The 26975-nt window shown below is 55.3% G+C and overlaps 4 protein-coding genes across 7 annotated transcripts in view; 1 reads left to right on the top strand and 3 right to left on the bottom strand.

Moving 5' to 3' along the window:
- Window positions 1-1677, bottom strand: part of CBL (Cbl proto-oncogene) — an 82632-nt gene extending 80955 nt beyond the window's left edge. Inside the window, exon 1 of the mRNA XM_032427783.1 lies at window positions 1350-1677. Within this exon, the coding sequence (XP_032283674.1) occupies window positions 1350-1541 (192 nt within the window). The 5' untranslated portion in view covers window positions 1542-1677. The remainder of the gene's footprint in view (window positions 1-1349) is intronic.
- Window positions 1678-6344: 4667 nt separating this feature from the next.
- Window positions 6345-10393, top strand: CCDC153 (coiled-coil domain containing 153). Of its 3 annotated transcripts, none has more exons than XM_032428113.1 (7): window positions 6345-6385; window positions 6697-6778; window positions 7200-7265; window positions 7653-7772; window positions 8305-8397; window positions 9778-9908; window positions 10207-10393. In XM_032428113.1, exons 2-7 carry the CDS (start codon window positions 6709-6711, stop codon window positions 10333-10335), a joined length of 609 nt encoding a protein of 202 aa, XP_032284004.1. In that variant the 5' UTR covers window positions 6345-6385; window positions 6697-6708; the 3' UTR covers window positions 10336-10393. The 3 variants fall into 3 exon arrangements, with proteins under 3 accessions (XP_032284004.1, XP_032284005.1, XP_032284006.1); XM_032428114.1 differs by having other exon boundaries at window positions 6697-6798; window positions 7195-7265; XM_032428115.1 differs by lacking the exon at window positions 7653-7772.
- Window positions 10394-11702: 1309 nt separating this feature from the next.
- PDZD3 (PDZ domain containing 3) lies at window positions 11703-16042 on the bottom strand. Its single transcript, XM_032427747.1, has 11 exons — window positions 16025-16042; window positions 15265-15344; window positions 15041-15114; window positions 14518-14729; window positions 14044-14233; window positions 13808-13944; window positions 13350-13554; window positions 12953-13149; window positions 12614-12841; window positions 12270-12470; window positions 11703-12039 (listed from the first exon to the last, which is right to left on the bottom strand). The coding sequence occupies exons 1-11, from the start codon at window positions 16040-16042 to the stop codon at window positions 12010-12012; spliced, it is 1572 nt and encodes a 523-aa protein (XP_032283638.1). The 3' UTR covers window positions 11703-12009.
- Window positions 16043-16078: 36 nt separating this feature from the next.
- On the bottom strand, window positions 16079-26759 carry NLRX1 (NLR family member X1). Of its 2 annotated transcripts, XR_004302243.1 has the most exons (11): window positions 26671-26759; window positions 25392-25519; window positions 24779-24848; window positions 24243-24331; window positions 23052-23671; window positions 21836-22657; window positions 18791-19386; window positions 18469-18555; window positions 17493-17744; window positions 16388-17052; window positions 16079-16095 (listed from the first exon to the last, which is right to left on the bottom strand). XR_004302243.1 is itself a non-coding variant. In XM_032428096.1 (10 exons), exons 2-10 carry the CDS (start codon window positions 25459-25461, stop codon window positions 16731-16733), a joined length of 2928 nt encoding a protein of 975 aa, XP_032283987.1. In that variant the 5' UTR covers window positions 25462-25519; window positions 26671-26759; the 3' UTR covers window positions 16187-16730. The 2 variants fall into 2 exon arrangements, 1 of the variants encoding a protein (XP_032283987.1); XM_032428096.1 differs by lacking the exon at window positions 16079-16095 and having other exon boundaries at window positions 16187-17052.
- Between the last annotated feature and the right edge of the window lie 216 nt (window positions 26760-26975).

Below are 26975 nucleotides of genomic sequence, written 5' to 3'. Positions count from 1 at the left end.
ACTTGTATGCACTGCAGGAGTGTTAATTCACGCACTGGTCTTATTAAGCATTTATACAGAACGTTTATATTTGCCAAGTGTTTCATAATCATTTTTATTAGCTGTTTTACTCCAAAACAATCCATGAAGAACTTACAGAAGAGGAACCTAGACCTAGAGAGGAACCAAAGAAAACCAAGTTTACTCTGGAGGAAATAACACCGTTCTCTTAAAATATGCCAGATACTTCTAATTACTTTTCAAAAATAAGTTATGAATTAACGAATGTGAAAAATATTAAGGAAATATTGTATTGAATTCTCCGGAAATGCTTAAACACTTTTAAATACTCTGGACTACTATATTTCATTATACAGACACTATAAAGAAGTAAAATTCTCCCAAACGCCAAACTTAATGGCCAAATATAAAAGCGGTATTTTTCACACTTGCTTCAAAAAAGGTCATCAAAGAAGCTCATTGAACAAGCTTAAAGCCAGGTCCTGCAACAAGGAGTCAGGTCGGCCACGAAAAAAGTAGAACCCAGCTAAAAGCAGCGTGAGGAGGAAGTTCTGGAAGCAGTCAGAATCTGGAAAGAGTCTGAATTTGCTGCTCAGCACGCTCAGTTAATACATCTTTCCCAAGATAATGGTTCTAACCAGAACTTGTGGTTTAATCTCAGCACCAGCAATGGATCACGTCCAATGTTTTGGAGGATAAAAACTTGCCCCAGCGCTGGATGTGGAGGAAAGTTCCTTCCTTGGCCCATTTAAACATCCCGAATTTCTTTTATCTTGGTGTTACATCTTAATGAGAAAAAACTCTGCGCTCGCTGCGAGCGCAGTTTGCCTGCAGAGTTGTCCTGACCCCAGGTCTCTCAATCAGAGCCCATAAACGTTAACTCCCGACTCAGAGCTCGACTCCTCATCCAGCTAACAACCCCAGCCGGTAAATTGCACACTCTTCCTCGCCCTCCCCCTCCCTCCTGGGGCCAATTTCGTGACCCACATCCCTAGACCCTGCAGAGCCCCAAACTCCGCACCCCCCCATTATACTTCCGCCCCGGTGGCTTCCCAGTTAACCTTCACCCCAGCCCCCACCCCATCTTTGTCTCGCTACCCCAAACACACCACTTCAACGTTCCCCACTCCCAACCGCAGCCCTTCCCCCACCGCCGACCCCCACCTTCCCGGTCTCTTCCCCACCCCCACGTCCCCCACCCTCTCGGCCGGGTCACCCCAGCTCCTCGCCTCCCCAAGCCCCGCATGACCCGTCCCCTCCCCCAGCTTCCTCTGTCCCTTCCTTCCCCTCCCTCGGCCCCTCCGCCCACGCCCACCCCTGCTCCCGCGGGTCCCGGGCAGGCCTTTCACCTTGTCCATGAGCTTCCAGCACTTCTCCACCATCTTCTTGTCCACGGTGCCGGGCGGGTGGGGGCTGAGGTGGTGGTGGTGGTGGTGTGGCTGGAAGGCGTCCTTCATGAGCCCGATCAGGCCGCCCGAGCCCGAGCCCCCGGAGCCGCCGCCGCCCCCGGCCCCGGAGCTCTTTTTCACGTTGCCGGCCATGGCCCGGGGAGGGTTGGAGGCTCAGCCGCGTCCGCCGGCTCCGCTCCGCTGCGAGCGAGGAAAAGAAGGAGGGCGTGAAGGAGGGGCCTCTCCCGGCCGCCGCCGCCGCCGCCGCCGCCGCCGGCTGTCCGGGCGGAGGGAGGGGCGGCCGCGGGGAGGGGAGTGGGCGGCGACGGGAGCGCGGGTCCGCGCGGGCGCGCCCCTTCCGAGCGCGCGAGCCCGGGGGCGGGAGGAGCGCGCGGAGCTCGGGGAAGCCAACGGCCTGGTCCGGACTGGGTAGCGACCGCTCCTGCGCCACCCCCTCCCGAGCCACAGCTCCCGGAAAGCCGCGGCCAAGTTTCCGCGCCGCCTACCCCTCCCCTGCCCCCGGGGGCGGGCCCAGGCGGAACTTTTGCGCCTGCGCCCTCTGCTGGAGAAGCCGGGAAAGGGAGGGGGCGGGGCCTGGCATGGAGTCTGCGCACGAGATAGAAGCCGAGCCCTCCATGTTCCTTGTGGGCTGTAAGGTTGGCGTTCTTTGAGTGGGTTATTGGGCTATTTAAGTGAAGACAAGTAGCCGCGGAAAGAACCTTAACGTCAAGTCTTTCCCCCATACCTGACAGATGAGGAAATTGAGCTTAAAGCCATTTGCTTCTTCACATTGTGGGAGAAAAACGGAAGTTCTTTCCCCACCCCTTGGGTGTTTTGAACTCATTAAGTAGGCGCCAAGAACAGGAATGTGACTGCTGCGGATTGTTCAAGCCTGATTACAGCCCAGAAAGGCTTGAGACACTCAGGCCGCAAGCTCTTCTTCCAGGCCCTTTGACCTTATGAAAACAAAACACTTCCCCCTTTTTTGGCTTCTGAACACTAGTTCCTTTTTCTGGGAATTGAGTATGTACTTAAGATTCCGCAGTTCAGCGCATTGGGCTCCGCGCATTGCGCCGCAGGTCAGCCTCGCCAGCACCAGGCCTTGACCACAGAAGCTGTGAGACAGCTGTGAGCTCTGGCCAGAGGAGTACTCGCTCCTCTCATGGAAGAGAAATGCAGTTCCCAGTCATTTCCACTTCTCTAATCTAAAAGTTCTGCTGGAAAAACTGAAAAAAGGGAACTTTCTTCCTAAAGAAGGAAGTGCCCTGCCCTTATTTGCTAATTCTGAGCCTCCTCTTTGGGAGCCTGCAGGCTCTAGTGTGCCCGTAAGTACTCGGTTCCATCTTAGATCCCCCACCTGGGTCTTCCACAAAGCCCTTGACTGATAAAGGAGTTAAGTTCATCGCGGGCTCCTGTCACAAGAGAAAAAAAAAAAAATCTGAACTCAAGGACCCATCCCCCAGACATCCCTGAGCATGGCCTTTACCTAAGATTAATTATGGAGTCAACATTATCATTTCCTATCAATAGAATTTCCTTTAATCAGTTCCTACCTAGAAAGAGAAGACATCTCCCAAGGGAAAACCTAGGCAAGCCTCTTAGATAATTGTCAAAACTTCCCATCTACCACCCTGGTTGCAGTCCCTCCCTTTCTCTCCCCTGATCTATTTATTGAAACCTTTTCCTCACTGGTTTCCCTGCCACCTCCAATCCACTCTGCCACTAGACCAGTCTTCCTGAAGTATAGCTCTGATCGCATCAGAAAAAAACTTCAAACACTGCTGATTGTCTCCTGGATAAAGTTAACAGTCATGATCTAACTCCAAACTACCTTGCAGTATTATACTGTTCCAATACGTATATCCTATGCTGGGTGACTCCCAAGTCACAAAATACCACAATTCTTTCTTTTTTTCATCACCATTGCTGAGAGCGTTCCCTCTGCCTAAAGTGTGCTACTGAAGTCCAGTCCATTCTTCAGAACTCAACTCAAATATTTTCTTTCTTACCAGACATTCCAGCTAGAAATAATCCTTTCCTCCTCTAAATTTCCATAACCATTTATTCTCACAGCTACCTCACATTAATTTGTGCTACGCTGTCTCGACTCTGGTCTTCCACAGTACGTAACATAGTGTAAGTACACAGGGTATTTTTCCCCCTCATCATCAAACCCAGATTTAATGGAATACAGGCAAGAAATTATCCCTTGGGCCTATATGGGTTCGTCTGGGTCACGTACACATCTCTGGCTTCCTTTAAAGGCTTCCAATTTGTATTATCTTCAGTACCACCTGGATAGAATGTAATGGTATAATTTGTACTTTGTTTCTGCTTGCAGAAGCCATATTTCTTGGGGCGCCTGGGAGCCTCTGACTCTTGATTTCAGGTCAGGTCATGATCTCAGGGTCATGAGGTCGAGCCCTGCATTGGGCTTGCACTGGGTATGGAGCCTGCTTAAGATTCTCTCTCTCTCTGCTCCTCCCCCCTCTCTAAAAAGAAAAAAAAAAGAAGCCGTAATTTTTTTTAAGATTTATTTATTAGTGAGACAGAGAGCGTGCGCATGCGCGCGCGGGACACACGCAAACGGGGCGGGGGGGGGGGGGGTGCAGGCAGAAAATCTCAAGCGACTGCGACTCTGCTCGGAGTGCGGAGCCCAAGGGTGGGGCTCTATCTCAATACCCTGAGGTCAGGACCTGAGCCAAAATCCAGAGTTAGTTGCTTAACTGACTGTGCCGCTCAGGCGCCCTGTAAAAGAGAAAAAGCCATATTTCTTTAAATATACAAATGACCTATCTCTCACATTCGAATAAAGCAGAGACAGTGACAGTTCTCTCCTCTATATCTCTTCAAAACTCCCAGATGGGATCCTATTCAAAGGAAGACAGAGTTCTGCTGAGATGATCTTTCCTATTTTCATTTCTCAACTGAAGTTAATGAAAAAAGAAGGAAAGATTGACTTTACCCCCCCCCCCACAATTTTTACTTGGCTTGTTTTCAACGTATACTAAAGATGGGACTGGATTGTTGATCACAATGTCATTCGCATTCTTGGCTTGTTCTAGAGCTGGCTCAGTTTGTATCATCACATCATGTGATATGGGGCACTTTTCTTATTCCATTTCACCTTCACCCAAACCACATCCTCATTCTGCACCTGAAAGTCGGTTGACTGAACATATTTGAAAAGTAAATGCTTTCCTGAAGCATGATATGTTGTTTGTATTCAGTAAGCCATGTCCTCAAAATGTCATCCCATGCATCAGTGTAACGCAGAAACTAATCATTCCCTGGAAAATGACCCCAAACAGGCTTCTAGATGAGGAGAAGGACTGCGGCAGGAATGTCTACTGCATTCCTATGCAGGGGCAAAGAGTTCTGGAGGGAGAATGAAGGAAACACAAACTTCAACATGAGAAGAAAAGTATTCTCCAGATTTGGGAGTTGTGCACGAAGTTATCAGACCCTGGGGTACAGGAACTATAAGCCCCGGAAAAGGCAAGCCTGGTTCTTCTCTTTACTCTGTAAAATGTCTGAAGGGTCAGAGAAGTACCCTGCAGCCACGAAGGTGACAAATAAACATGAATCAGCCCCCACCTGAATCTGTCCACTCCCCAGAGGAAGGATTTTTAAATCCCAGATCTCAAAGCTATTTCTTCAGATCTGCTCCTGACGATAGGCGATTGGCCAAAAGTGTTGAGGGGGACAGAGATAGAGAGAAACATCTAAAGAGTCTGCAGTTTCCTTGATCCACAAGAGGAAAATCCCTGACATTTTTGCTGTTTTCATTCTAGCCAGTATGGTGCCCAGAGATCCAGGTGGCAGACCGATGACAAGTCTCCAGAATGGCACAGGGCTGGAAGAAGGGTGGGGACAAGGACAAGTCCACCCATCATACTCCCTTCCCCAAATTTGTTTTTCCAACCACTCATGACCCCCTCAAGATGGTAGGAAGTATCCCCAAGAGGGAGGCACCCCCCGACAAGGCCCAAGAATTGAAGTAGAAAAATTAAGGAGACTCCCGAGGTCAAGCAAGTCCACTAGAGGGAGCTCCGACCAACTCAATGCTGAGGGGAGCCTAGCAAAGTAGTTTGTCGGCACCAGGCTGAAAATCAGCCACATTAGGGAATAGGGGAAGAGAGGCAATAAATTAAGTCCCCACAAGGGAAGATAGCCCTGTGAATACCCAGTGAAAATCCAGGCCTTTCAGGATTTACAGTGTCAAAGACTTAAAGACCAGGAAACTGAGGTTGCGCAAAATTAAATGGCTTGCCCAAGGTTGCATAACCGGAGGGGGGACTAGAACTCAGGGCTCTTGTCTCTAACCAATATCCTTTCTTCTACATTTGCCTCCCTCTATGTCAGCACCCTGGAGTCCTTGGGTCTACCTCTCCTCTGTGTCTCCTTTCTCTGAAGTGAGAAACTCTCTCGGCTACCTTCTCCTGCACTTCTTTCCCTCATACACTATAGAATGCCTTTCCAAAGCCTAATAATGTCATGTGCTCGCTCATGAGCCCTAGGGATGTAAATCGCCTAAAATGGCTCCTGTCAGCGCTTTTCCTCTCTATCAGCACCACAGCATCGTATCAGATGTGTAAATCTGTAATTTGTAAGTCTCCAGACTTCAGGCACTGCTACATGGAAATGAAGCATAACTAACCGGCTCTGAAGCCCTTTCTCCTCAAACTACATTTAGGATTTAGGGATAAGGAGAGAAGTGACCCTCCAGGACCTTGCTATTTTAAGCTTTGTACTTGGCACATTCCACCTGTCTGTGAGCTCCATGTTTCCCAGTTACCTGGGCAACATTCGGTCTCCAGAAACCCAACCGTGCAGTTCCCAGTTCTGCCCTCGAAGGAAATTTGTCACCCTGGATTGGCTCCCAGAACTCAGGCTCCTCCTCGGGCTCCCAGCTGGTTGGGCCTTTTCTCTGCCCCTCCCCATCGGTGGGTCCTCCCCACAGGGAGACACAACAGAGGCCAGAGAGGATCCCACAGGTAGGAAGAGGCAGGGTAAGGATGATGGGAAGAGGGAAGGGACAAGTACTGAGATATATTTTCTCCAAAAGAGGATTGAGAGGAATGATTTCTGCCCATAGAACCTGACTGGTAGAAAGAAACAGCTCCACCCTCCCCACACCCCAGCCTGCCTAAGGTTCCAAGGAGACCAAGAATGGAAGCTTCTGGAAAGTAGAAGAGACAGACTTGGAGACTAGAACTCTAACTCTCCTGGGACTCCTGGTTCAACCTAGGGGTCAGGAAAGGAGCCCCGTGCCCAGGGCGTAAATATGAGTCCTCTCTCTCCCCAGGACAGCAAGGAGATGCCACCCAAGACCAAAGAAAAAGGGAAGAAAACTGGGGCACAGAAGAAGAAACAGAATGCGGGTGCTGGTGAGTCAGGGCGGCTGGAGGTGAGTGCCTCCTGCTTCTCCATGCTCTGGCCTGGAGACCAAGTAGAGGTGCTCCAGAGAGAATGCAGCCCTCTGCATGACAAGATGGAGCTTTCATGACCCACCTCCCTCCCCCAGGTCCCATGGAGCTGGGAAATTGGGGAAATCAGCATGCACCCACTCCGTGATGCCCTTCTGCCTCTGTGCCTTCCTTAATATATTCATCACCCATATTCCGTGTACCTACTCTGTGCTGGGCAGCCGGGACGCAGGGGTGAACTCGGTAGATTGCCATCAGAGATCCCTCATTTAGAGGCCCTCGGAACTGCAGGAAGAAAGTCCAGGGTGTGGGCTGAGGATGGGGAGACGTGAGGAAGGCTGAGATCATGACAAGCTGAGGCTTTGCCAACTTGCCAGGGCAGATGTGGAGGCCAAGTCCGCGCACAGGCGGACAGTGCTGGAGAAGGAGCTGCTCCAAGACCACTTGGGTAAGAAGGGTGGAAGCTCTGGGACAACAGAGGTGGGGCAATGCGGCATTTTGCATCCTGGAGGCTTGGACAGTTGGAGCTGTGGCAGGAGGCTGAGCTGACCTGTCCTCCATCCCCCGGTGGAGAAAGGAAGGGGTGGGCAGTGAGGGTGGGTGAGGATAGCTATTTTTTATAAGCAGAACATGGAGCCTTTCCTTCCTAGCAATGAAGAGCTCATGGGATTCTAGGGGGAAAACCATCCAACCAACCAGCCAACCCAGAGAGAGAATGAGAGGCTGGGGATCTGCCACCAGGTTCCCAGAGGTGGGCAGAGTCTATCAAGCCCACGGGGCCTGATTCAGTGGGATCCCCAGCCAGTTGTGAGGACTGCTCTGGGACTTTTCACAGCTCTTCGGAGGGATGAGGCCCGCCGGGCCAAAGCTTCTGAAGAGCAGCTGAGGCAGAGGCTGCAAGTGCTGGAGGCTGAGTTGGAGGAGGCCCGAAGTGAGGGGAAGGCCATCTATGCAGGTGTGTGGTTGGTCAGGCATGTGGGCAGGAGACAGGGGCCTGGAAGAGGACAATCAAGAGGGCCAGAGGATGCAAGGAAGGGAACTGAGGAGGACTTCCATCTGCCCTGCCTAGCCCCAACCTTCCTGGCTCAGCATGAATCAGGCAGGGGCCTAAAGGAACCCAAGGAAGGTCTCTTGGATCCCGGGCAGGAACTTTCCAGGATGCCCGATGCCATGTGCTTTTTGGATTACCTCCAGCTATGTGGATTACAAAAAATTACATGGCTTTTGTCTCATTTGTGCCTTGGGAATGAGTGAGGAGAAGAGCTAGAATCCAGGTCCTGAGCTGGAACGGGGGAAGGGGTGTGGTTTCCCAGCTCTTCCCCAGGTGTTCAGGCTCTGTCAGCTTCTCGGAATTTCGAGAACTGAGAAGGTCTCTATGCTCCTGTCCCATTGGGGCAAGCAGGCCCTTACCCACCCACAACTTCCCTTCATTTCTCCACTACTCCATCCGCACCCGGGTCCCTGGCCACCCTCTGCCCCCACCACAGAGATGAGTCGTCAGTGCCGGGCCCTGCAGAAGGAAATGGAGATCCACAGCAGGAAGCTGGAGGAAGAAGTGACGGGCCTTCGGGAACAGCTGGGTAGGCTTCCCCACCCCCCTAAGCCCTTTCTCTCCAGTGAACTGACAAGGTCCAGCCTGCAGGGGTCGACTGAAGATGGTCCTTCTCTAGAAGACTGCAGTCTAGGCTCTTGGACCATTTTCCCCACTGACTGTCCCACCATGGAGGATTGGAACAGAGGGTTCAAGATGGCAAAAATCTCTACGTTGTAACTAAAGCAGACCTGAGTCTCTCACCCCATCTCCCTCTCTCGATGGTCTCTCCAAATCCAGATCTTTCTCCCCACCCCTGCCATGTCTGTCACGAGCGAAATATATTCCCTCCTAGCTGATTTTTACAATGAAACTAAGGAAAGATATGTGACTTACTTACTTTCCTATCTTCAATGCCAAGTGCATGCCAAGTCCTACATAATTATTGCTAAATAAAGGAATGACCCTTGATAAGCAAAAATGTAAAGAACAGGAAGTTTTTCCTTTCTCTCTTGGTTAAGGAATAGAGTTGAACTATCTTAGCATGGGACATAAGATCTTTCACAATTGTGGTCTCAAAGTTTTCTTTTTTTTTTTTTTTAAGATTTTACTTATTTATTTATTTGAGAGAGAGAGAGAGAGAAACAGCATGAGAGGGGAGAGGGTCAGAGGGAGAAGCAGGCTCCCCGTCGAGCCGGGAGCCCGATGTGGGACTCGATTCCAGGACTCCGGGATCATGACCCGAGCCAAATGCAGTTGCCCAACCAACTGAGCCACCCAGGCGCCCAGTCTCAAAGTTTTCTTAACCTAAAATAGCCTCAGTTTCTTTCTTTCTTTTTTTTTTTTTTTACTAGGTGCCACGCCCGACATAGGGCTCGAATTCATGAACCTGAGATCAAGGGTCTCAGGCTCTACCAACTAAGTCAGCCAGGCGTCCCTAAAATAGCCTCAGTTTAGCTACAGATACCCAAGAATTGCTTATCTGCCAGGCAGACCCTGAATTCCTTTCCTAATCCTTGCCTTATCTCAAATTTAAACTCAATCAGCATTTATGGAACACCTCCTGTAAATACTAGGTATTTTCCCATACATTCTCACATTTAACTCACGGTAAGCCTATAAGGTTTGTATCAGTCTGTCTTTAAAGATGAAGAAACTGAGTCTCAGAGAGAGGCATGTCCGAGGTTACACAGGGAGTAAGTGACAACCAGACTTTGGACCCACATCCCTGTCCCCAGTCCACTGCCCTCTCTGCTGTACCTTAACGCTGTACGTCAGCTCCTTATACGGGCTGTGGGGAAACTGATGATCCTGGGGGGAGTCTGGAATGATCCCATTCAAGTTCTGCTTTTTAGGTGCCTTTGGAGACTCTGTTTACAGGTAGAGCATCACTATGCAGTCCCCTTCATCCTTCCGCCTTGCCCTGCAGAGATGTGCCAGAGGGAGGCCGAGGCTGCACGGCAAGAGGCTGAGCAGGCCCTCGGAGAGCGGGACCAGACTCTGGCTCAGCTTCAGGCCCACGTGGCAGACATGGAGGCCAAGTATGAGGAAATCTTACATGTAAGCCGCACTGTTGGAAGCCCAACCACCCCGGTACCTGGCACTCCCCCACCCCCCAGACCCCAACTAGTCCATGCTGTCATTGTCATCAATGACAGACCAGGGGGAAGGAGAAGCAGCATCCCCACAGGGAACCCTGCTCTGTCTTGAGGGCAGACAGCCAGGGGTCTACAACCATGCCTACTTACTAAGAGTAAGAACTTGAAGACGTCACTGGCGAGGAAAGCTTACAGACCAGCCTGGGGCACCCCTCATTCTACCCTCTCCCTTCCTGGGGCCTGAACCTTGGTGTCTGCAGGGCAGCCTGGACCGACTCTTGGCCAAGCTGAGAGCTGTCAAGCCTCAGTGGGACGGGGCTGTGCTGAGACTTCACGCCAAGTACAAGGAGCAGCTCCACCAGTTTGGACTCAACCCCCTGGATCTCTGAAGCTGTAAGCCACTAGTGTCTGGGGCCCTCGGAGGCTCCAGCAATAAAGCTATCTTGATGTAGAACTCAACAGAACTGTGGTCTGTGGCTTTTTGGCAGATATGAGTGTCTCCTTTTGGGGGCACATTGGTTCTGGGCTGACCCATTACCCTGAAGACCGAAGGAGAGGAGAGAAATTTGACAAACTCTCAACTCCTCTCTTAGAGAAACTGGGCCCCATGCCTTGAGTCTGGGGCCCTTCTGGTCCCTTCAAATCACCATCTCCTGTCCCCCTTCCCCCCACCAACAGAGGCAGCCTGATGTGTGGGGGGCAAGGCCATTTCTATAATAGACCAATAGTGACCAGGCACCAGCCCCCACAATCCTAAGGTGCTTACAGAGGGAAGGTGTAACTGGTCTCCAAATTCTTGCAATATATGTGAGAGTCCAGGAGTCATGCCTAGGGCAAGTTCCATCTGGAACAATCCTAGCCAGCCCCACAGCCCACCTATAAAGGGAAAACGCTGTGTTCCTCCTCTATTTTATGACAACACTCCCAGTACTACTTCACTTCCAGTCACGTGTGTGTGTGTGTGTGTGTGTGTGTGTGTGTGTGTGTGTATGTGTGGAGGGGTTCCCCCACCAAGCAATTCTCTAACAGCTCTGTGGACACCAGCTGGGGATCTTACAATTTAACTCAATTCTGGCACTACTGATGTGAAGAGAGCATCCAATCCCACAGGCCACGGGCTCAGTCCCACGAGACTGTCCCCACTTCAAGCGCCAGTGTCAAGTCCAGCTTGTCACCTGTGCTTCTGACCCACTGGCCGAAAAACAAAGGTTCCCACGACCCCCTCCTCGGGTTCCATCATTTGCTAGAGTGACTCACGGAACTCAGAGAGACTGTTTACTCGCTAGTTTACCAGTTTGTTATGAAGGACACGACTCAAGAGGAGCCAGGTGGCAAGTATGCCGCGGGCAAGGCACGAGCTCGGAAGCTCCATGCTCTCTTCGGGGGCACCACCCTCCCAGCACCTCCACGCAATGAGCAACCGGGAAGCTCTCGGAACTTCATCCTTTTGGTTTTTCATGGAGGTTTCACTACGGAGCCATGACCAATGACACCATTGGTCGTTGGTGAGTGATTCAACCTCCAGCACTTCTCCCCTCCCAGGAGGTCCGGCGTGGGGCTGAAAGTTCCAACCCGCTAATCACATGGTTGGATCCCCTGGCTACCAGTCCCCCATCCTTACGTGCTTTCCAAAAGTCACTTCCTTAACAAAGTTAGGTGTGGTTGAAAGGGGCTTGTTATGAATAAAAGAAGACATCTTTATCACTCTCACTACTTAGGAAATTCCAAGGGTTTTAGGAGCTCTGTGCCAGGAAAGAGTATAATTTATTATAAATCACAAAATCACACCACTCATCCATGGGAACACAACTCCCAAAGCTCCCATAGGACTCCCTCTGGAACCAGAGGACAACCCCCCCCCCCCCCCAGTGGGCCTGCCTAAGGCCTCTGGCCACACCTTCTTCTGGGAGGGAGGGAGACCCTGGGCAATCCTGTGATTGGAGGTGTCCAGAATCCTAGAGCTGTCCCTTCTGGCTTAAAGAGAGCTTCTCAGCTCCTACCATTGCAAGCAGGAGAGTGAAGACAGGAAGGCCACTGGGCAGATCTGTGCAGGTAGGAGAGGACTACAGCAGCTCTGACGCTGGAGCCCAGTCCTGAGAAGAGAGAAGGTCATTCAAGGACGATAAGAGTTCCTTTTCCCGGCCCCTACTTGCACCGCAATGCCCAGGAATGGCAGCTAGTTCCATGGGTCCCTCTGTCCCCACCTACCACGGCCTAGCGTCCCAATCCGCATGCCCCACACCGCTTCACCCTGCAGCCCTCCTCGCTGACTCCCCCTATCCTTCTCTGGCTGCTGATGGCCCATCTGTCTCTTCTTCCTCACCTCTCCAAACCTGGGGGGGTTGCAGGCTTCTGAGCCCGGGGAAGACCTCGCTGCCAGCTTCAGGTGGAGGGGTGGCTCAGCCTCGGCCAGCTGCTGAAGCTTTTCCAGGTCATTCTCTCCACGCATGGGATACCCGTTCACCTCCAGAATCACATCTCCCATTTGCAGCCCTGCCCGGGCCGCTGAGCCTCCTAGGGTCACCTGGTGGCGAAGAGAGGGGTGACAGAACATGGGATACCATGGAAAAGTTGCTGGACGTTCTAAGACCTTGGGCGGGAAGCAGACGAAGGCTCATCAGGAGGCGAACGGTTGGAAAGATCCAAGGTCTGTGGGGCATAAGTCACCTGGGAGATGAAGATGCGAGGCTCATTGGCCACACAGCTAAGTCGGAAACCATAGGCACCACCAGGCCCAGGGTACAGGGAGCACTGGTGGGAGCCGCCTGGGGCAGGAGGCATGGCTGTCCCGTCATCTGGTAGGTCCTTGGTTTCAACCAGAGAGGCCGAGCAGGTTTCCCGGGGAGAGGCAGGAGCCTCCGTGCTCTCCAAGAAGAGAAGTGGGGACAAGCGAACCTGGAAGGAGGTGGACAGAACGGACCTGTAGCTTCTTCCTCCACCTGAGCCCTGCTCCATCCCTGCCCGCACTCCAGCCCCCCACCCCACCCCCCCGCCCCTCACTCGCACCATGCTGAAGAAGCGGTCAGCTTTAGGGTCGACAACAGTGAGGGAGACACAGGAGCCCTGCGCCCGGATCCTGGACACCGTCTCCTCATGGCCCAGCCCCTCCACACTTTCCTCAGCCACAGCCACCAGCCGGTCCCCGGCCTGCATCCCGGCTTTCTCAGCCGGTAGTCCTGGGTCCACCTCCCACAGGAACTGTCCTGGGACATAAATATCCTCATCGCTCCTCCCGCAACTAACTCCAGCATCAGCCCAGGCCACCGTGGGCACGCGGAGGGACTGAGCGTGGGGGGACGCCAGAGGAAGAGGAGGAGGCTCAGGGCTGGGGTCTTCTGTGCACCCCATGTGTGCCCGCCCCCAAGACACACCTTCCCGACCCATCTCTGGGGCTCCCACTCACCAGGGCGACCATCAAGACCTTTCTCCTCACGAAGCAGGAACCCAAAGCCCTGGGGCCCTTTCTTTAGGTGCAGACAGCGGGGCCTGGTGGGCAGCGCCCAGCCCTCTGCCAGGGGCGCAGCCAGGGGCATTCCCAGCTGGCGACACTGTTCCTCCACCTCTGGCCCTGCTACCAGCAGGGTCACTTGCTCTCCACTCTGCCAAAGCTGTGGGGACCCAGCGGGGCATCAGCATCGAGCACCTGGGTAGGGAAGGCAGGGGCAGGCCCTCCTCACGGCCCCAGAAAGGAGGCAGCAAGGGTGGGGGAGAGCAGAGCCTAGGACCAACTGTAAAGGGCAGGATGGCCGGAGGTACAAGGTCAACTTTGGAGATGAGGTGCGTGGGAGAGGAATCGGCTGCCTGAGGCAAGGCCCCGGGGCCCCGGTGGGTGAGGATGAACAGGAAAACTTACAGCCATACCTTTCTGCTGAGTTGGCTGTAAGTGAAGTTCTCCACGCTGACCCCATTCACTTCTAGCAGCCGGGCCCCCGGGGGCACCCCTGCCCGCTCTGCTGCTCCTCTGGGACTCAGCACCAGCCAGAAAGGACCCTGATGGCCTGGAAGCCAAAAAAAGCAAGTTTCGGTCCGCTGGCTGCCCAGAACAGGGCGGAGATCCCCCTCCTGCCCCCCCGCCCCGCCCCGGCCTCTAAGCTCACTGTAGGTGACACTGAAGCCAAAGCCACTGTCATCTTTCACTACGTGGCATAGTCGGGGCCGGACCCGCGGGCCAAGAGGAGGACAGAGGTGGGCACTGTTGCCCTGCTGAGCTTGAGCCACGTCATGCACGTGCCGCGCCAAGACCGTCAGCAGCACCCGAGGACCGCTCGCCCGGATGCGGCGCACCACCTGACCAGAGGGCGTGGGGGATGAGGTCGGGGCCAGCTCCTCCTGCCGACTCCCAGGCCCTGGAACCTCCATTTTTCACGCCGGGAGCCAGGGTGAATGGCTCCTTCGGGACGCCTTCACCCAACCATTCCCACCTGGACAGCCCTAGATCCTGGGAGGTGGGGGAGGCTGAGGCTTGGGTGCTGCCCCCGTATATCCAGGGAGGTGACCGACTGGCTTCTCTCTCCCTGAGGTGCTATGGAACGTCCTTCTATTCCACAGGGAGGCCCCCAGCCCAACCTCACCACAGCATAGTCTTCACATTCCACGATGTGGTCATTCACCCCCAGGATCCGGTCCCCTTCCCGAAGACCCTGGTGCTGGGCGGAGGTGCCAGGCTCCACCCTGCACACCACAGGCCCAGCCCTGCCCAGCTCCTGCTGCAGGTGGAAGCCAAAACTCCTGCCTTCCTCTTTGCTCAGCAGACAGAAACGAGGCCGCTGCAGGCTCCAGAGATCTAGAAGGGGAGGTGGGCAACAGAAGAGGGGGAGGGGAGGGGACAAGGCCCACATACAAGTCACCTTGGCCTGGCCGACGACCCTGCCCGGGTGATAGGGCACCGGGCAGGCTTCTACCCAGTTAGGTGTTGGGCAGAGTGGCTCGGACAAAAGAAAACAGCCAACCCCCTCCTACCTCCACGTAGTTACTCCCCACCAAGGCTATTATCAGAGGGAGGCAGAGTGGAGTGGTTACCAAGGAGATGGGAGGCCCTGAGGAGCTGTGGTATCTCTGGGGAAAGGGAACGGTTGCCCAGGGCCAGGGAGTTACCAGAGGGGTCGTAGTCTTCAGCCAGAGAGAGGACAGGATTATCAATGCCCCACTTTGGGTTAAACTCAAACTTCCTGCAAGGAGGCGAGGGATGCAGGTAGGAGCAAGCTGACATCTGGACTCTGGTCCCAGCCTCTCCTTGAGATGCTAATGGCAGCTGAAGAGCCTCCCCACCTTGGATTCCCTCCGCCTCTTGCCCCAACCCTTCCCAGCGCGGCACTTACCGAGTTAACGTTAACGAGGCTGTGTCCCGAAGATCTGCTATGTAAAGAAGGGAGGAGGGGAGGAGGGGTGCATTCTCTCCCTACCCCAACTCCTCTTCCATGTCATTAACTAAAAGGACTTAGGAGAACCCCCACTCTCAGGGTTTGCCCCTCCATTCTGCTCCAAAAGGACCTTCCCTTCTCCTCCTAGTCCCTGGCACAGAAATCTGAGCATATCAGGACAGGGCGTGGACCAGGAAGACAGACCTATCCACTCACCTCTTCTCTCCTAACTTGGGTCTCTTTGCCTCAGGGCTCCAAGCCTCAACAACAAGTACACCCTGGTCCCCAAAGCCTCCGCCTCCCACCCTGCCCTCTCACTGCCCTAAAGCCCCCACTGGAGGGTTTCTCCTGGCCTCCTACCTGTAGCTGCCTCCATAGTTGGACCAGCAACCCGGTGCTCAGGGTAGGGACAAGGTTCATCAAAACCAGCTGACCCTCCCACCTAGCCCGCCACGTCCCGCCTCCTTAAAGACACTGCCTTAGAAGCTGCGGGGTAATGGTTAACGGGAGGACAGTCTTCTCCTCCGGGGAAGTCTGCGTGTTCCTCCTGCCCCCATTCCTGGGCCCCGGACTTCCTCCGGAGACTCCACTGCTGTCTGGGCTTCTGCTCTGGGCAGACAAAGGCAGATCGCCTGCTGGTGACTGTAATTCCGAGCCTGGGATAAGTATGTTGGAAAAGGTGATAGGAGTCCTACGGCCCAGCATGGCCTCCGCCCACCCCCAGGATCTTATTCATGCCCCCCCTCACCTCGGCCCTCACTGCCTCTGAACCTAGTGCCCGACAACCACCTGCAACAGAAAGTGGTCAATAGTTTACCAGAATGACCAAAAACAGTACCCTTTCTTGAAAGCACCAGGCAAGGAGGAGGCCACAGTAGGTGAAGACATAGCTTTTAATGGAAGCACGGCAGTGCACATGGCCCTCAGAGCCACCGAGCACAGGTACGGTGGTGAGGAAGGGGACGGGGAGGGGAGGGGAAGGCACCGAAGCGAGAGGAAAGTGGCTGCGGGCATCCTCAGGGTCCTCTGAAGAGCAGCAAGGCAGAAGGGGCAGGCCCGCGGACACAGCTGGAGGGCGCACCTTTGGCAAAGGCGACTTCAGAAGTGCACCCCCTGGTGGCACAATCAGAAGCTCCCGAGAGGAGAGAGGCCAGGTTGGCTGCGCGGCAGGGCAAGTGGCCACCAAAATGCCACCTGAAGGAGTCTTTCTCAGTCTTCCTCGCAGAACGGAGAGGAGGCCTGTTTCATGACCCTGGAAATTCCAGACTTGGGAGCCATGGGTGGACATGGGACACCTGAGAACCCATCCCTTTACCTGCAGCCCCAGAGGGATCTTTCTGGAAGCAGTAGTGCAAACCAGGAGGCCACAGAGGGAAGGATCATGAGGCCAGGGGTCACACAGCTAGGTGACTGCCGCCCCTGCTTCAGCTTCCCGGGCCTCCCAGCTGCTCCAGGAGGGCCCTGACCTCACCCTCCACTCGCAGCAGCTGGGCCTTGCGCCAGGGGTTAAGGGTGGCCCCTCGGCTGTCTTCCAGATCACGAAGCAGAAGGTCAAGGTGACGCCGGACGCGGCCCCGATCCCAGCTGTTGAGGTTCCGCTGGACTTCACTAAGGATCACCGACCAGTACTCAGACACCACTGTCCCCTCTGTCAGCGACACCACGACCCGAGCGCCCCCTTTAGCAGTGCCGCCCAAGTCCCGCAGGGCCTGGCGGCCCTCTGAGCTCAGCTCATTGAAGTAGAGGCTAGGAGGAGAGAGAAGAGAAGAGGCCACTCAGCAGAGCTCTGAGATAGAGGGCAGAGGGTGCTGGACGGAGAGCGGAATTCTCATAACTCATCCCCTGGCTACAGAAGTGATGGGGCAAGTGTCTGCAGTGAGCCAGAGACGGAGGGTGGTGGCCAACAGGAGGCAGGGATGACACCTGAATTCAGCAGGACCAGGGACAGTAAGAACGGGGCCACCAGGACCCTAAGAGAAATGGCAGTAGGGGACCCGGGCAGGGTAAGGGCCAATCACAGAGGGGTGGGTTGATTCGGAAGCCGGTCCACGAAGATCCTCGAGAAGGCAGGGAGAGAGGACAGGCCCTACGGCAGGAAAAAAGTGGTGGAGACAGGGAGGGAGAGCCGGAGGGCTGGGAACAGCTTCTGGCCAGGGTGGGGCGGTGGGCCCAGGGGCCAGACTTACTGCAGCAGCTCCAGGGAAGGGTGGTCCCGGGCAGCCTGGGCCAGGGCCAGGGCCGCCGTGTCGCCAGCACCGTTGTAGGCCACGTTCAGCTCCTGTAGCTGTTGATTACGGTCCAGCTGGGCAGCCAGCAGCTGCAGGCCCTCGTCCCCGAGGCCCGTGTGCAGCAGGGACAGATGCGTCAGCGAGCTGTTCCCCACCAGGCCCTCCACCAGCAGGGCCACACCAGCCGGTGTCAGCGGGTTGTTGGAGAGCCTACAGCCACAAACACCCCGAGGTTATGGGGACGATGGCAGTGCCCCTGCAGTAGGCGTCAGGACCCGGACCCAAAGGACACACAGCCTGGGGTGAAGGTGAGCCCGTAAAGAAATGTGGGCCAGGAGAAGAGAAGGAAGAAGCAGGGGTGCGGTGTGCACGGCAGCGGAGGGAGAGCGGGGTGGGAGCCGGCTTCTCCTTCTCCCTTGACTCCCCTCTCTTCATCGTTACTATTTCTCCTCTTCCTCCTTTTCTTACCTCCCCCCCCAGATGCCCCTGCCCTGGGGCCCTCCCCCTCCTCATTCACCTCCCCTTCCTCCAACCAGGCTTCTGGGTTCCTAGTAAATCGGTCAGCACTTTGGAAGCATCTACTGAGTGCCCAGCATTAGGGTCATCCTTGCGAGGCCACAGGGAACATCCTGGGAGGGCATCCGTGGCACTGTTACCAGGCAACCGGCCTGGGGATCATCCCCCCTACCCCCCCACCCCCACACGCTGGTTTTAGCCGCTTGAGAGGCTTTCTGAGCACCTATTCCTGGCAGCATCGTTCCTTTACCCTGCTGCTTGTACTGGACCTGGGGAGAGGGGGCAGGCCGGGGTCTAGGCTCCACCCCCTTTACCAGAGTACAGGTGGGCCAGCGCCAGGTGTGAGCTCCCCCTTGACTTCAGCCTGCCACCAGGATGGCCAGAACCTCCCTCCAGGCCCCCCGACTGAAACACTCACCGCAGGGTGGTCATCTGGCACTGGTCATGCAGCAGCAGGTCACGGAGGACACTGCAGGCTTCGGGGCCCAGGCTGTTGAGTTGCAAGCTGGAACAGCAGGTGGCCGGAGGGAAGGGGAAAAGCAAGGCAGGAGCTCAGCATGGAGCCTGTCCACCCACCGTGCCCTCCCTCCCATTGCTCATCACCTCCACACACACCAGACTTCATCCCACCCCCTGCTCCTTCCTCCCCACCTTTGGTCTCCCTAGCACCTTCTCTTCCCGCCCCTTCACCCCCAACCCTTTCCAGTCTTCAGGCCCGTTGCCTGAAGACGGGTCCTCACCCCAGCTTCCGGGCACGCAGGAAGACAGGCATGAGGGTGTGCAGCCCAGCAGGGTCCAGCTGACATGAGGCCAAGTTCACCTCATCCAGGGCATGCCTTCCGCTGCCCAGGACGGCCGCCACCACCGTGCACTTGAGGGGCGTCATGCGCACACCCGCCAGGTTGAGCTGGCGCAGGGAGCTGAGCACCTCGGCGGAGAAGCGCTGATTCTGGAACTCGTAGTGGAAGAAGAGGTGGTCAAAGAGCTCGGATGGGGGCAGCACCTGCCGGCCCAGCTTGCCCAGCTTCTTCTTGATGGCCTGGGCGTTCTCCAGGGCATCCAGGGTCTTGATGGGGTGGCCTAGCTGAGCCAGCATGGCCCGGTTGTGCGCAGAGAGGAGCCCCCCCATGAACATGGGGAAGAGCTCAAAGACCTCATCCTCGGGAGGCTCGTCCGGGTGCCGCCGCGGACCCTCCACGCCCAGGATACTGGCACCCATCTGGTCCAGGACGTCGTCGTTGTAGTAATCCTCCTCTCGGAACATCTCCAGCACCATGGCCTGGGCCACCGCCTCGCGGCTCTTCCCCACCATGCGCCCAAACACTCGCGGCACCACCTGGGAGAGCGCGCAGGGAAGGAGCTGCAGCCTCGCACGTGCCGCTCAGCCTCTGAAGCTCAGCCGAAGGCGCACTCTCCCTGCCCGCTCCGGCCTCCCCATCCATCCCAAACCCGCAGCGCCCTTTGATCATACTACTCCCCCCCCCCCCCCCCGCTGCAGCACCTGCCATGGCTCCCCAATGCCCATGTGGAATAGAAAATGGGTCATGATTTGGCCCCAATTTGACCTTTCCAGACTCACCTCTCGACACTTGTGCCATACACACGGGCCCTTAGGAAATTCTTTTTCCCAAACACCCCTTACATTTGCAAGCCCAGTGGTGGGAAGGAATAAGCATCTGCTGTGCATTTTGTTTGGTACCAGGCTAGGGGCTGCGAAGACATCCCCATCCTCCACAACACCAGGGTCATCCCAGCAACGATGACAGCCACTGCGTGGCTGGCAGGGACCAGATCCTGCAGGGCTTCGAAGGAAGGCCCTCTGAGGCCCTGCAGGATCTGGTCCCTGCCAGCCAGGCGGCCTCCATCTACAGACCTCTCATACTCACACACTCTGCTTCTGTGCTTTTGGCTTTTCTCATTATTAGGATTTCTTTTTTTTTGAGAGTACCACAGTTCTCTTCCTTCAAAGCTGTACTCTCTTCCTGGGGTGCTGCCCCCCTCCCCAGTTCTTCTCCTGGCTGATCCTTCAGGGATCAGATTAAATGTCCTTCCTGCAGAGAGGTTTTCCCGATCCACCCCCCCCCAAACCAGCTCCCCCACTTATATACTTTCACAGCACCTGGAACTTCACTTTCTAGGCACTTACCACAACTTTAAATTACATGGTTATGGGGACCTGTTTGTGTTCTTACTGGAGGACCAGAGAGGGCAGAAACCGGGGTTCTGTTCATTTTTCCTTCCTCAGAATCTAACACAGTGCCTGGTACACAGCACATGCTCAAATATTTGCTGGAGAAATTAATGTTTGGGCGGATCTGGGACATCGGCACCCAGCCTCGTGTTGGGGCCGAAAGGCAAGAAGGACCCCAGACCTCTGGCAAGGAGTTACGACGCTATTTTGTGGCAGTTTCCCTAATGACTGGTTTTGGTTTTTTCACTTTTTTATAGGTGAGGTTCCTGCCATGGAGTTTCAAGTGCTTCTCCCTCAACAGTCACCTGGTGACCAAGAGGAAGAAATGTCACCCAGGGAAGCTGAGTCAACAGGCTGAAGAAACAGATGGGACTAGTCCTCTGCTAGGCAAGCCTCCCTCCCAGGGGGCTCAGAGTTGTGGTGCTAACCATAGGGTGAACCCTGTCAGGAGACCACAGCCTCTCACTGTAATCCAGAGCAGGCAAGCCCATCCTCAAAGAGGTGGGCTGGCCTCAGCAATGGCCATTACCCCCCTGTCTGAGGCAATGATGGGACAAGAGGCAGGCTGCCTGAGCCTGTTTTTCATGTTTAACAAACATTTAAATAGAACTTACTACGTGCCAGGTCCTGAGAATGAATACATTTAATCCTCATGTTAGGCCCATGATAGAGATTGTATTATCCTCATTTAACAGATAAGGACTTGGAGGCACAGACAGGTTAAGTAATTCGTCCAAGATCACACAGCTAGTAAGTGGCAGCGCCTGGATTTGAACCCACGGAGCTGGATTACTGAATCCCTGTTCCTAACCCCTATGCTTTGCTGCCTACACAAAGGAAAACCTGTTAAAATTTTGCCAGCACTGACCAGGGCTCTGCCTCCTGAAGACGAGTTACCAGAACATTCCTAGAGAGGACCAGGGTTACCTAGCAAGGCACCGAAGCTTAAGAGAAATATTCATAATACATCAGTAAAGTTTGGCAAGAGAGCACAGGGTTCGGAATCACAAAACCTGGACTCAGATCCCAGCTATTCCACTATATGAGTGACCTTGGGTGAATTACTTAGCCCCTGTGAGCCTCAGTTACTTTATCTAAAAAGGAATCATAATAATATTTCATTTACGAGGCACCTGGTAGACATCACCAGAGGGTGGATCCTTCCTCCCCTCAAAAACCTAGCACATCCGCCCTGCTCATAACACAGTCCTCAGGCCTGTAACTGGAATTCTGGAGCAGGCCTGCACTATCCTAAGTCAATTACCAATGCCATTTATCCTCCTGGTATAAATGAATAAAACGGCATCTGCTTTATAAACTTGTCTCTGGTGATGTCGTTAGGATGAGTCATCATTCCCAGAGTCTAACCACCTCTGGGGGAACAGATACAGTGGAGTTTCCGGGCCCGCAAAGCAGAGGACAGACTGTAGCGACTCCCGCCTCCCGCCACCAAAGACGAGGAGATGCAAAACTACAATCGTCATTAGGGTCACAGGACAGTGATTAAAGGCCCTGTGCCCTTCCATCCTCCTCCCGGTCTTCAAGCCTTGCACAGCCTGTGGGCGCTGAGAGCCTGGGGTGCTGGGGCTGTTACCTTGAGCAGGTTGAAGAGCAGAGGCAGGGCTCGCAGGGGCAGAAGCTTGGCCACGATGCCCAGGACCACACTGACGTCCTCCCCGACTCGGCCCACGAGCTCGGCCACCTCCTTGCCCACCCGCTGCAGGGTCGTCTTACGCAAACCCAGCACGATGTAGAGGGCGGCCAGGTACTCCTGCATGGCAGGCACAGTGAACACAAAGGTGTCCCGGTGCCCTGGTTCCACGCACGGGGCCAGGAAAAACCGCAGGGCATCCCGGCGGAAAACATGCAGCAGCTGGAACTCTTCTTCCGTCTTGAGGCCAGCTTCCAGGCAGCCGCGGACGTCCTCTTCGGAGAAGTAGGTCTTGCGGGAGGACACCCCCTCGTAGGCCAACTTGCCCACGGTTCGGGCTGCATAGGCCATGAGGGACAACTTGGAGGGGTCAGTGCTGTCCAGCATCTCCCCACTGAAGTTGAGCCGCAGGAAGCTGGTGTAAATGCTCGTGAGGGTCTGCCCGGGCGGCGTGGGGGCATGCAGGAAGTGCAAGGTGGCACACACAAGCCAGCAGTAGGAGGGCAGGAAGCAGGCGGCAGCGATCTGGTGGTGCCCCTCCAGGTTGCGGGAGAGCATCTGCACCAGGCTGTCGCGCTGAGCTGGCGTGGCCGAGACACCCGCACCCCCGGCCCCGTTCCCGCAGTCCGGCTGGTTGAAGCGGAGCTGGAAATAGAGCTTCTGCAGGTTGGTATCAGAAAAGCCACAGATCTCACCATAGCGGCCCACGTACTTGCTGGGGATTCGGCCGATGGCAGAGGGCCGGGTAGTCACCAGAATGCTGGCCTGGGGAGCGCATGGTTGAGGGTTAAGAAGGACCTTCGCATCCTGATTGCCTCACTCCCCAGAGGGCCCCTGAAGACCGAGCGTCCGAGGATGAGGATGAGGATGAGCACCATAATTCTAACTATGCCCGAGCCCCCGCTGCGACCCAGGGCCCTGCTCCAGGTGCTTCCTGGGCAGGATCTCATTTGATCGGGATAGCTCCAGCAGAGAAGGAAACAGAGCTTGGGGAAGTGAGGGACTTGCTCAAAGACACACAGCTGGGACGTGGAGGGGCAGGTCTGAATAGCGGAGAGCCGGTGCTCCCACCCCAATAAACACGTGGGCTGGGGACACCAGCGTCCTTAGGGGACGAGTTAGGGGCAGCAGCGGCGGGGCGGGGCGGGAGGCCGCTCACCTCGGGCAGCATGTACTTGCGCAGCAGGTTGACAATGATGGCAGCTGGTGCCCCTGGCTCCTCGGGGTCACTGCAAAGCCCTGTTCCCGCTAACCGGAAGTCGAGGTTGAGCCACTCCAAGCCGTGGAGCACAAAGAGCAGGCGGGACCCAGCAGCAGCCATCAGAGGCAGGATCTCCTTCAGGGACGTGTAGCGCTGAGCCACAAGCTGGCACAAGGAGGCTGGGGCAGAACCCAGGGAGGACAGGTCCTCGCAGGAGAAGGGGATGAGCAGCTCGAAGGCCGGCAACCGCCCGTAACACCAGTCCAGGACCATCTTGCGCACCAGCGTGCTCTTCCCCGTGCCCACCGTCCCGTACAGCACCACTGTCTGCACCCGGCGCCCACAGGCATCTGGGTCGAAGAGCTGAGACAGGGCCAGTGGGGGGAGCCCGGCCAGGGGGGGCTGGTGCTCCAGGGCCAGCTGCGCCGATGGGTGAAGCAGCTCATCCGGGGTGCTCTCGCGGATCACAGGGTCTACGTGGACCGTGTCCAGTGCAAAGGTCGGGCCGAACTGGCGCTCTTCTCTGGGCAACCGGCTGAACCACTCGGCCAGATTCCGGCGGTGGCCCTGGACAGCTTCTGGATGGGAAGGCAAGGGGAATGGGTCAAGGAAAGGGGCTGCAAGATGCAGGAGCTTAGGGCTGGCCAGGGCGGTGGTAGGGTCAGGCCACAGAGCAAGATGCAGCACCAGGACACAGCACCCAGGACGGTGATATGTATACAGGACTCTCTCAGACAACAGACTGTCCAGAAAGTTTGGAACCCCCATGGCGGAAAGGGGCAAGCCATGAGACAAGTGCCGCCAAAACTGGGTTGAATGGTTTTGTGGTTGTCTGTGCGCCATCTCCACTTGACTGTTAGACCCAGTTTGCTGAGGGAAGGGATGATGTATCCCTCCCAGTGCTTTGCATATGGTAAGTGCGGTGAGTGTGCACTGCACACGTGTTGCAGGAAGGGAGATGTGGACAGGTGGACAATGGGCGACGGGGGTAGGGTTTGCCCACTGATGGATGATGGCAGTGGATCCTCTACGCCTCCTTCTTCCTGCCTGCTTCTCCCTCCAGACCCAACTCCCCACCTCCCACTCCCCCACCACTGGGATCCCAGCCAGCCCCTCCCCTCAGGCCAACTGAGCAGTCAGTCCCTTTACCCGATGCAGAGATGCCCTGGAACAACTTTCCATGGCTTCTTGATGGAGGACCACTGCCTGCTGAGCTTCCACGGCGACGTACAAAGGCCCTGAGAGCAAGGATGAGCTGGGGCTTTGCTCCTGGGCTCAGCCTCTGGACAGGCTCAGAGCCCAGGCCTGTCTGAATTGCTGGACTTCTAGCTCCCTGAGATCTAGGCCTGGCCCCGGACACCCAAGTCGAGAGCCTTGTCTGACTCTTACACCCTTCCCAGGGACTGAGATCTCACCCCCTGGAACTCAGGCTGGCCACTGCCAGCCTCCACCCACTTCCCCCACAGATCCTCCCCCTCTGGCTGCCCTCGTCACTTGTCCTGTAGATAAAGTAAACCAACTTTGTCTGAGGCCTGGTAGCTGACTCTGCCCTTATCATTCCCAGAAAACCAACGTCACCCCGGGGGGGGGGGGGGGAGCGGGTCAAGCCCTCTCCAAGTCCTGACCCTTCCCAGGTTACTCTGCTGTGCCCAGATGTGTTCTAAGGCATGACCCCGAGGCCTCACCTAGGGAGCCCAATGGGAAGCTTCCCTTTAAGGGGCCAACTCCAGTGGATCAGGAAGGGAATTCGTTCATCTACAGAGAGAACGGTGAAGAAAGAAATAACATCCAGACCCCACCAACACACAGACTTCGCGTCTATAACAAATCCCCCGGCATTTGTTCTCATCGCATCACGTACTGCTCCTTTGTGGCAGCTACTATGCGGTTTTATATCTCATTGTGTGATTATTTGATTAACATTCATTTCTGCCCCACCCCCCTCCATGAGAGCAGGGACCACATCTGTTTTTGTTTATAATTACATACTTAGAACTTAGCACAAGGTCTGGCACATAGCACACAATAAATATTTGTCGAATGCAAAACGAGATCAGACAAGTGATCCTAGACTTCGTGTAGCTACAGGGACCCTCGAAGATCATCTAGCTTGACTTCCTTAGTTTAGGATGGGAAAAAGGGAACCTCAGCGAGGTGAGGTGACTTGCCAAGGCCAACAGCACATGAATCACAGAGCCAGAGCTAGAACACCTGGTGTCTGGATCCCTGCTCTCTTGGAGACACCATCTGGACTCTGAAGAGGAGAGGTAGAGACAGAAACCCCTGCTTCCAGCTCACCTGCTGACCTGAGCGCTCCTCCCAGACCAGAGCCCCAAGAGGCCCTGGGCAAATGGCAGCCCCACCTCATGGTAGGGAAGAAGGTGAGAGCCCAGGACACTTAGCACACCACCTTCTATCCTGTTCCCCTGCAAGAAGACTTGTGTGAAGGGACCACACACTCACACACACACACTCACACACACACACACACCCCTTCCCACCCCTACCTCCCTGTGCAGGCTGCAGAAAGGCCTTCCTCCTCGGGGAGCAACAGCCCTTCCTTAAATGTCAGCAGTGCCAACGCCCTGGCCTGGCTGGCCTTCGGATTGACTCTTTCTCCTATATCCCCCACTTGACAGATGCCATTTTATCTCCCACCCCCTCCCCCTCTCCCCCTGAGCCTGCATGGCTGCCTTTCTCCTGAGTCCCAGCCCTAGTGCACTGCTGCTTTATTTAGGTGTCCTTTTTTTGCTTGGCTGCCAGCAAGCTCAGATGAGTCCTGTGTTCATTTTCAGTGGCTTTTCTGAACCTACATTTTCAAGGAACAATTATCCACTCTCCTCTGTGTTTTTTTTCCCCAGCTATCAGGTCCTGTTAGCTGAGTTTTAATGATTTTCATCTTATCTTTGCGACTTTTATGTCAGCTGCCTTTGAGGTTGGCATAAATAATAAATAAACGAAAGAACGAACTTCCTACTTGACATCTCCATATGGCTATCCTGCCTGTGCTTTCAGCTTCACCCATACACTCCTTACCCCCTCCCCTTTTAGTTCCTTTACTGCCTATCTTCCCAATCCCACATTTAGACTAGGAACCTGACCTCCTGGTCTTCAGACCTTCTCCCCTCCATCACACAGCTGCAACAGTCCTACTGACTCCTTCTCCCAGTGCTTTGCCAGCCTGGTCCTATTGCATGGTCCCTATGCCCCTCCTGTGCTACCTCAGACCCTCTGTGGACTTCTGGGGACCCTCCTTCTCCTTCCCGGCCAATGCGTTCAGTCTCACCCCACCCCATTCCAATCCCTCATCCCAGCCACCAATCACCTCCCTAAAATCCTAGGTTACCTGTAGGGTCCAAAACCCCTGACCGCCCACACAAGCTATTTTTTGGAGCTTGCCCCCAACCTGTACCTCATTTGCCAGGCTCCCCAAATTCGTGCCCACACTTCCCTGACTCTGTTCAAACACTTTCTTGGGCTTGGAATGGCCTTACTCCCCTATCGGAATGCTACACAATCTTTTAAGACCCTGCTCAAAGGCCCCCTCTCCCGGGAAGTCTCTCCTGATGCCCCTTACCTGGAGCGCGCTGCTATTTGGCACGTGGCTCCTTAAGGGCAGGACAGGCTCTGGAAGACCGGCTGCCCTGAGCCCACCCGCCAGCAGGGTCAACCAGTGGAGGGGCTGGGGCTCAGAGCAGAGGTCCCAGGGGCTGGAGAAGGGTGAAGAGAGGGCCCTGGGAAGCTGAGGAAGCTCAGGAAAACCAGTTCAGTGGGATCAAACCGGCTCCAGGGCCACGGCCTCAAGATGGGACCCGCGGAGCCGGTGGGGCGGTGGTGAGGGCAATTTCCAATTTCCAATTTCTGCGGGCCAGAGAGGAAAGG

The sequence above is a fragment of the Phoca vitulina genome, unplaced genomic scaffold (assembly GCF_004348235.1).
Source record: "Phoca vitulina isolate PV1807 unplaced genomic scaffold, GSC_HSeal_1.0 scaffold38, whole genome shotgun sequence".
Classification (NCBI taxonomy): domain Eukaryota; kingdom Metazoa; phylum Chordata; class Mammalia; order Carnivora; family Phocidae; genus Phoca; species Phoca vitulina.
The sequence above is the reverse complement of the archived record's forward strand: the minus strand, read 5'-3'. Positions and strand labels throughout refer to the sequence as shown.

What these genes read in the sequence shown, in the direction of transcription:
- CCDC153 (XM_032428113.1), top strand. Translation starts at nt 6,709, where the DNA reads ATGCCACCCAAGACCAAAGAAAAAGGGAAGAAAACTGGGGCACAGAAG. An exon ending in GAAACAGAATGCGGGTGCTG is followed by an intron (nt 6,779 to 7,199) that starts GTGAGTCAGGGC and finishes TTGCCAGGGCAG; the next exon opens with ATGTGGAGGCCAAGTCCGCG. An exon ending in AGTATGAGGAAATCTTACAT is followed by an intron (nt 9,909 to 10,206) that starts GTAAGCCGCACT and finishes TGGTGTCTGCAG; the next exon opens with GGCAGCCTGGACCGACTCTT.
- PDZD3 (XM_032427747.1), bottom strand. An exon ending in CTGACCGCTTCTTCAGCATG is followed by an intron (nt 12,842 to 12,952) that starts GTGCGAGTGAGG and finishes ACCTCCTTCCAG; the next exon opens with GTTCGCTTGTCCCCACTTCT. An exon ending in CTCGCATCTTCATCTCCCAG is followed by an intron (nt 12,471 to 12,613) that starts GTGACTTATGCC and finishes CTTCGCCACCAG; the next exon opens with GTGACCCTAGGAGGCTCAGC.
- NLRX1 (XM_032428096.1), bottom strand. Translation starts at nt 25,461, where the DNA reads ATGAGGTGGGGCTGCCATTTGCCCAGGGCCTCTTGGGGCTCTGGTCTG. An exon ending in GCAAGTACATGCTGCCCGAG is followed by an intron (nt 22,658 to 23,051) that starts GTGAGCGGCCTC and finishes TGCGCTCCCCAG; the next exon opens with GCCAGCATTCTGGTGACTAC. An exon ending in CCTTCCCTGGAGCTGCTGCA is followed by an intron (nt 17,053 to 17,492) that starts GTAAGTCTGGCC and finishes CTCTCCTCCTAG; the next exon opens with CCTCTACTTCAATGAGCTGA.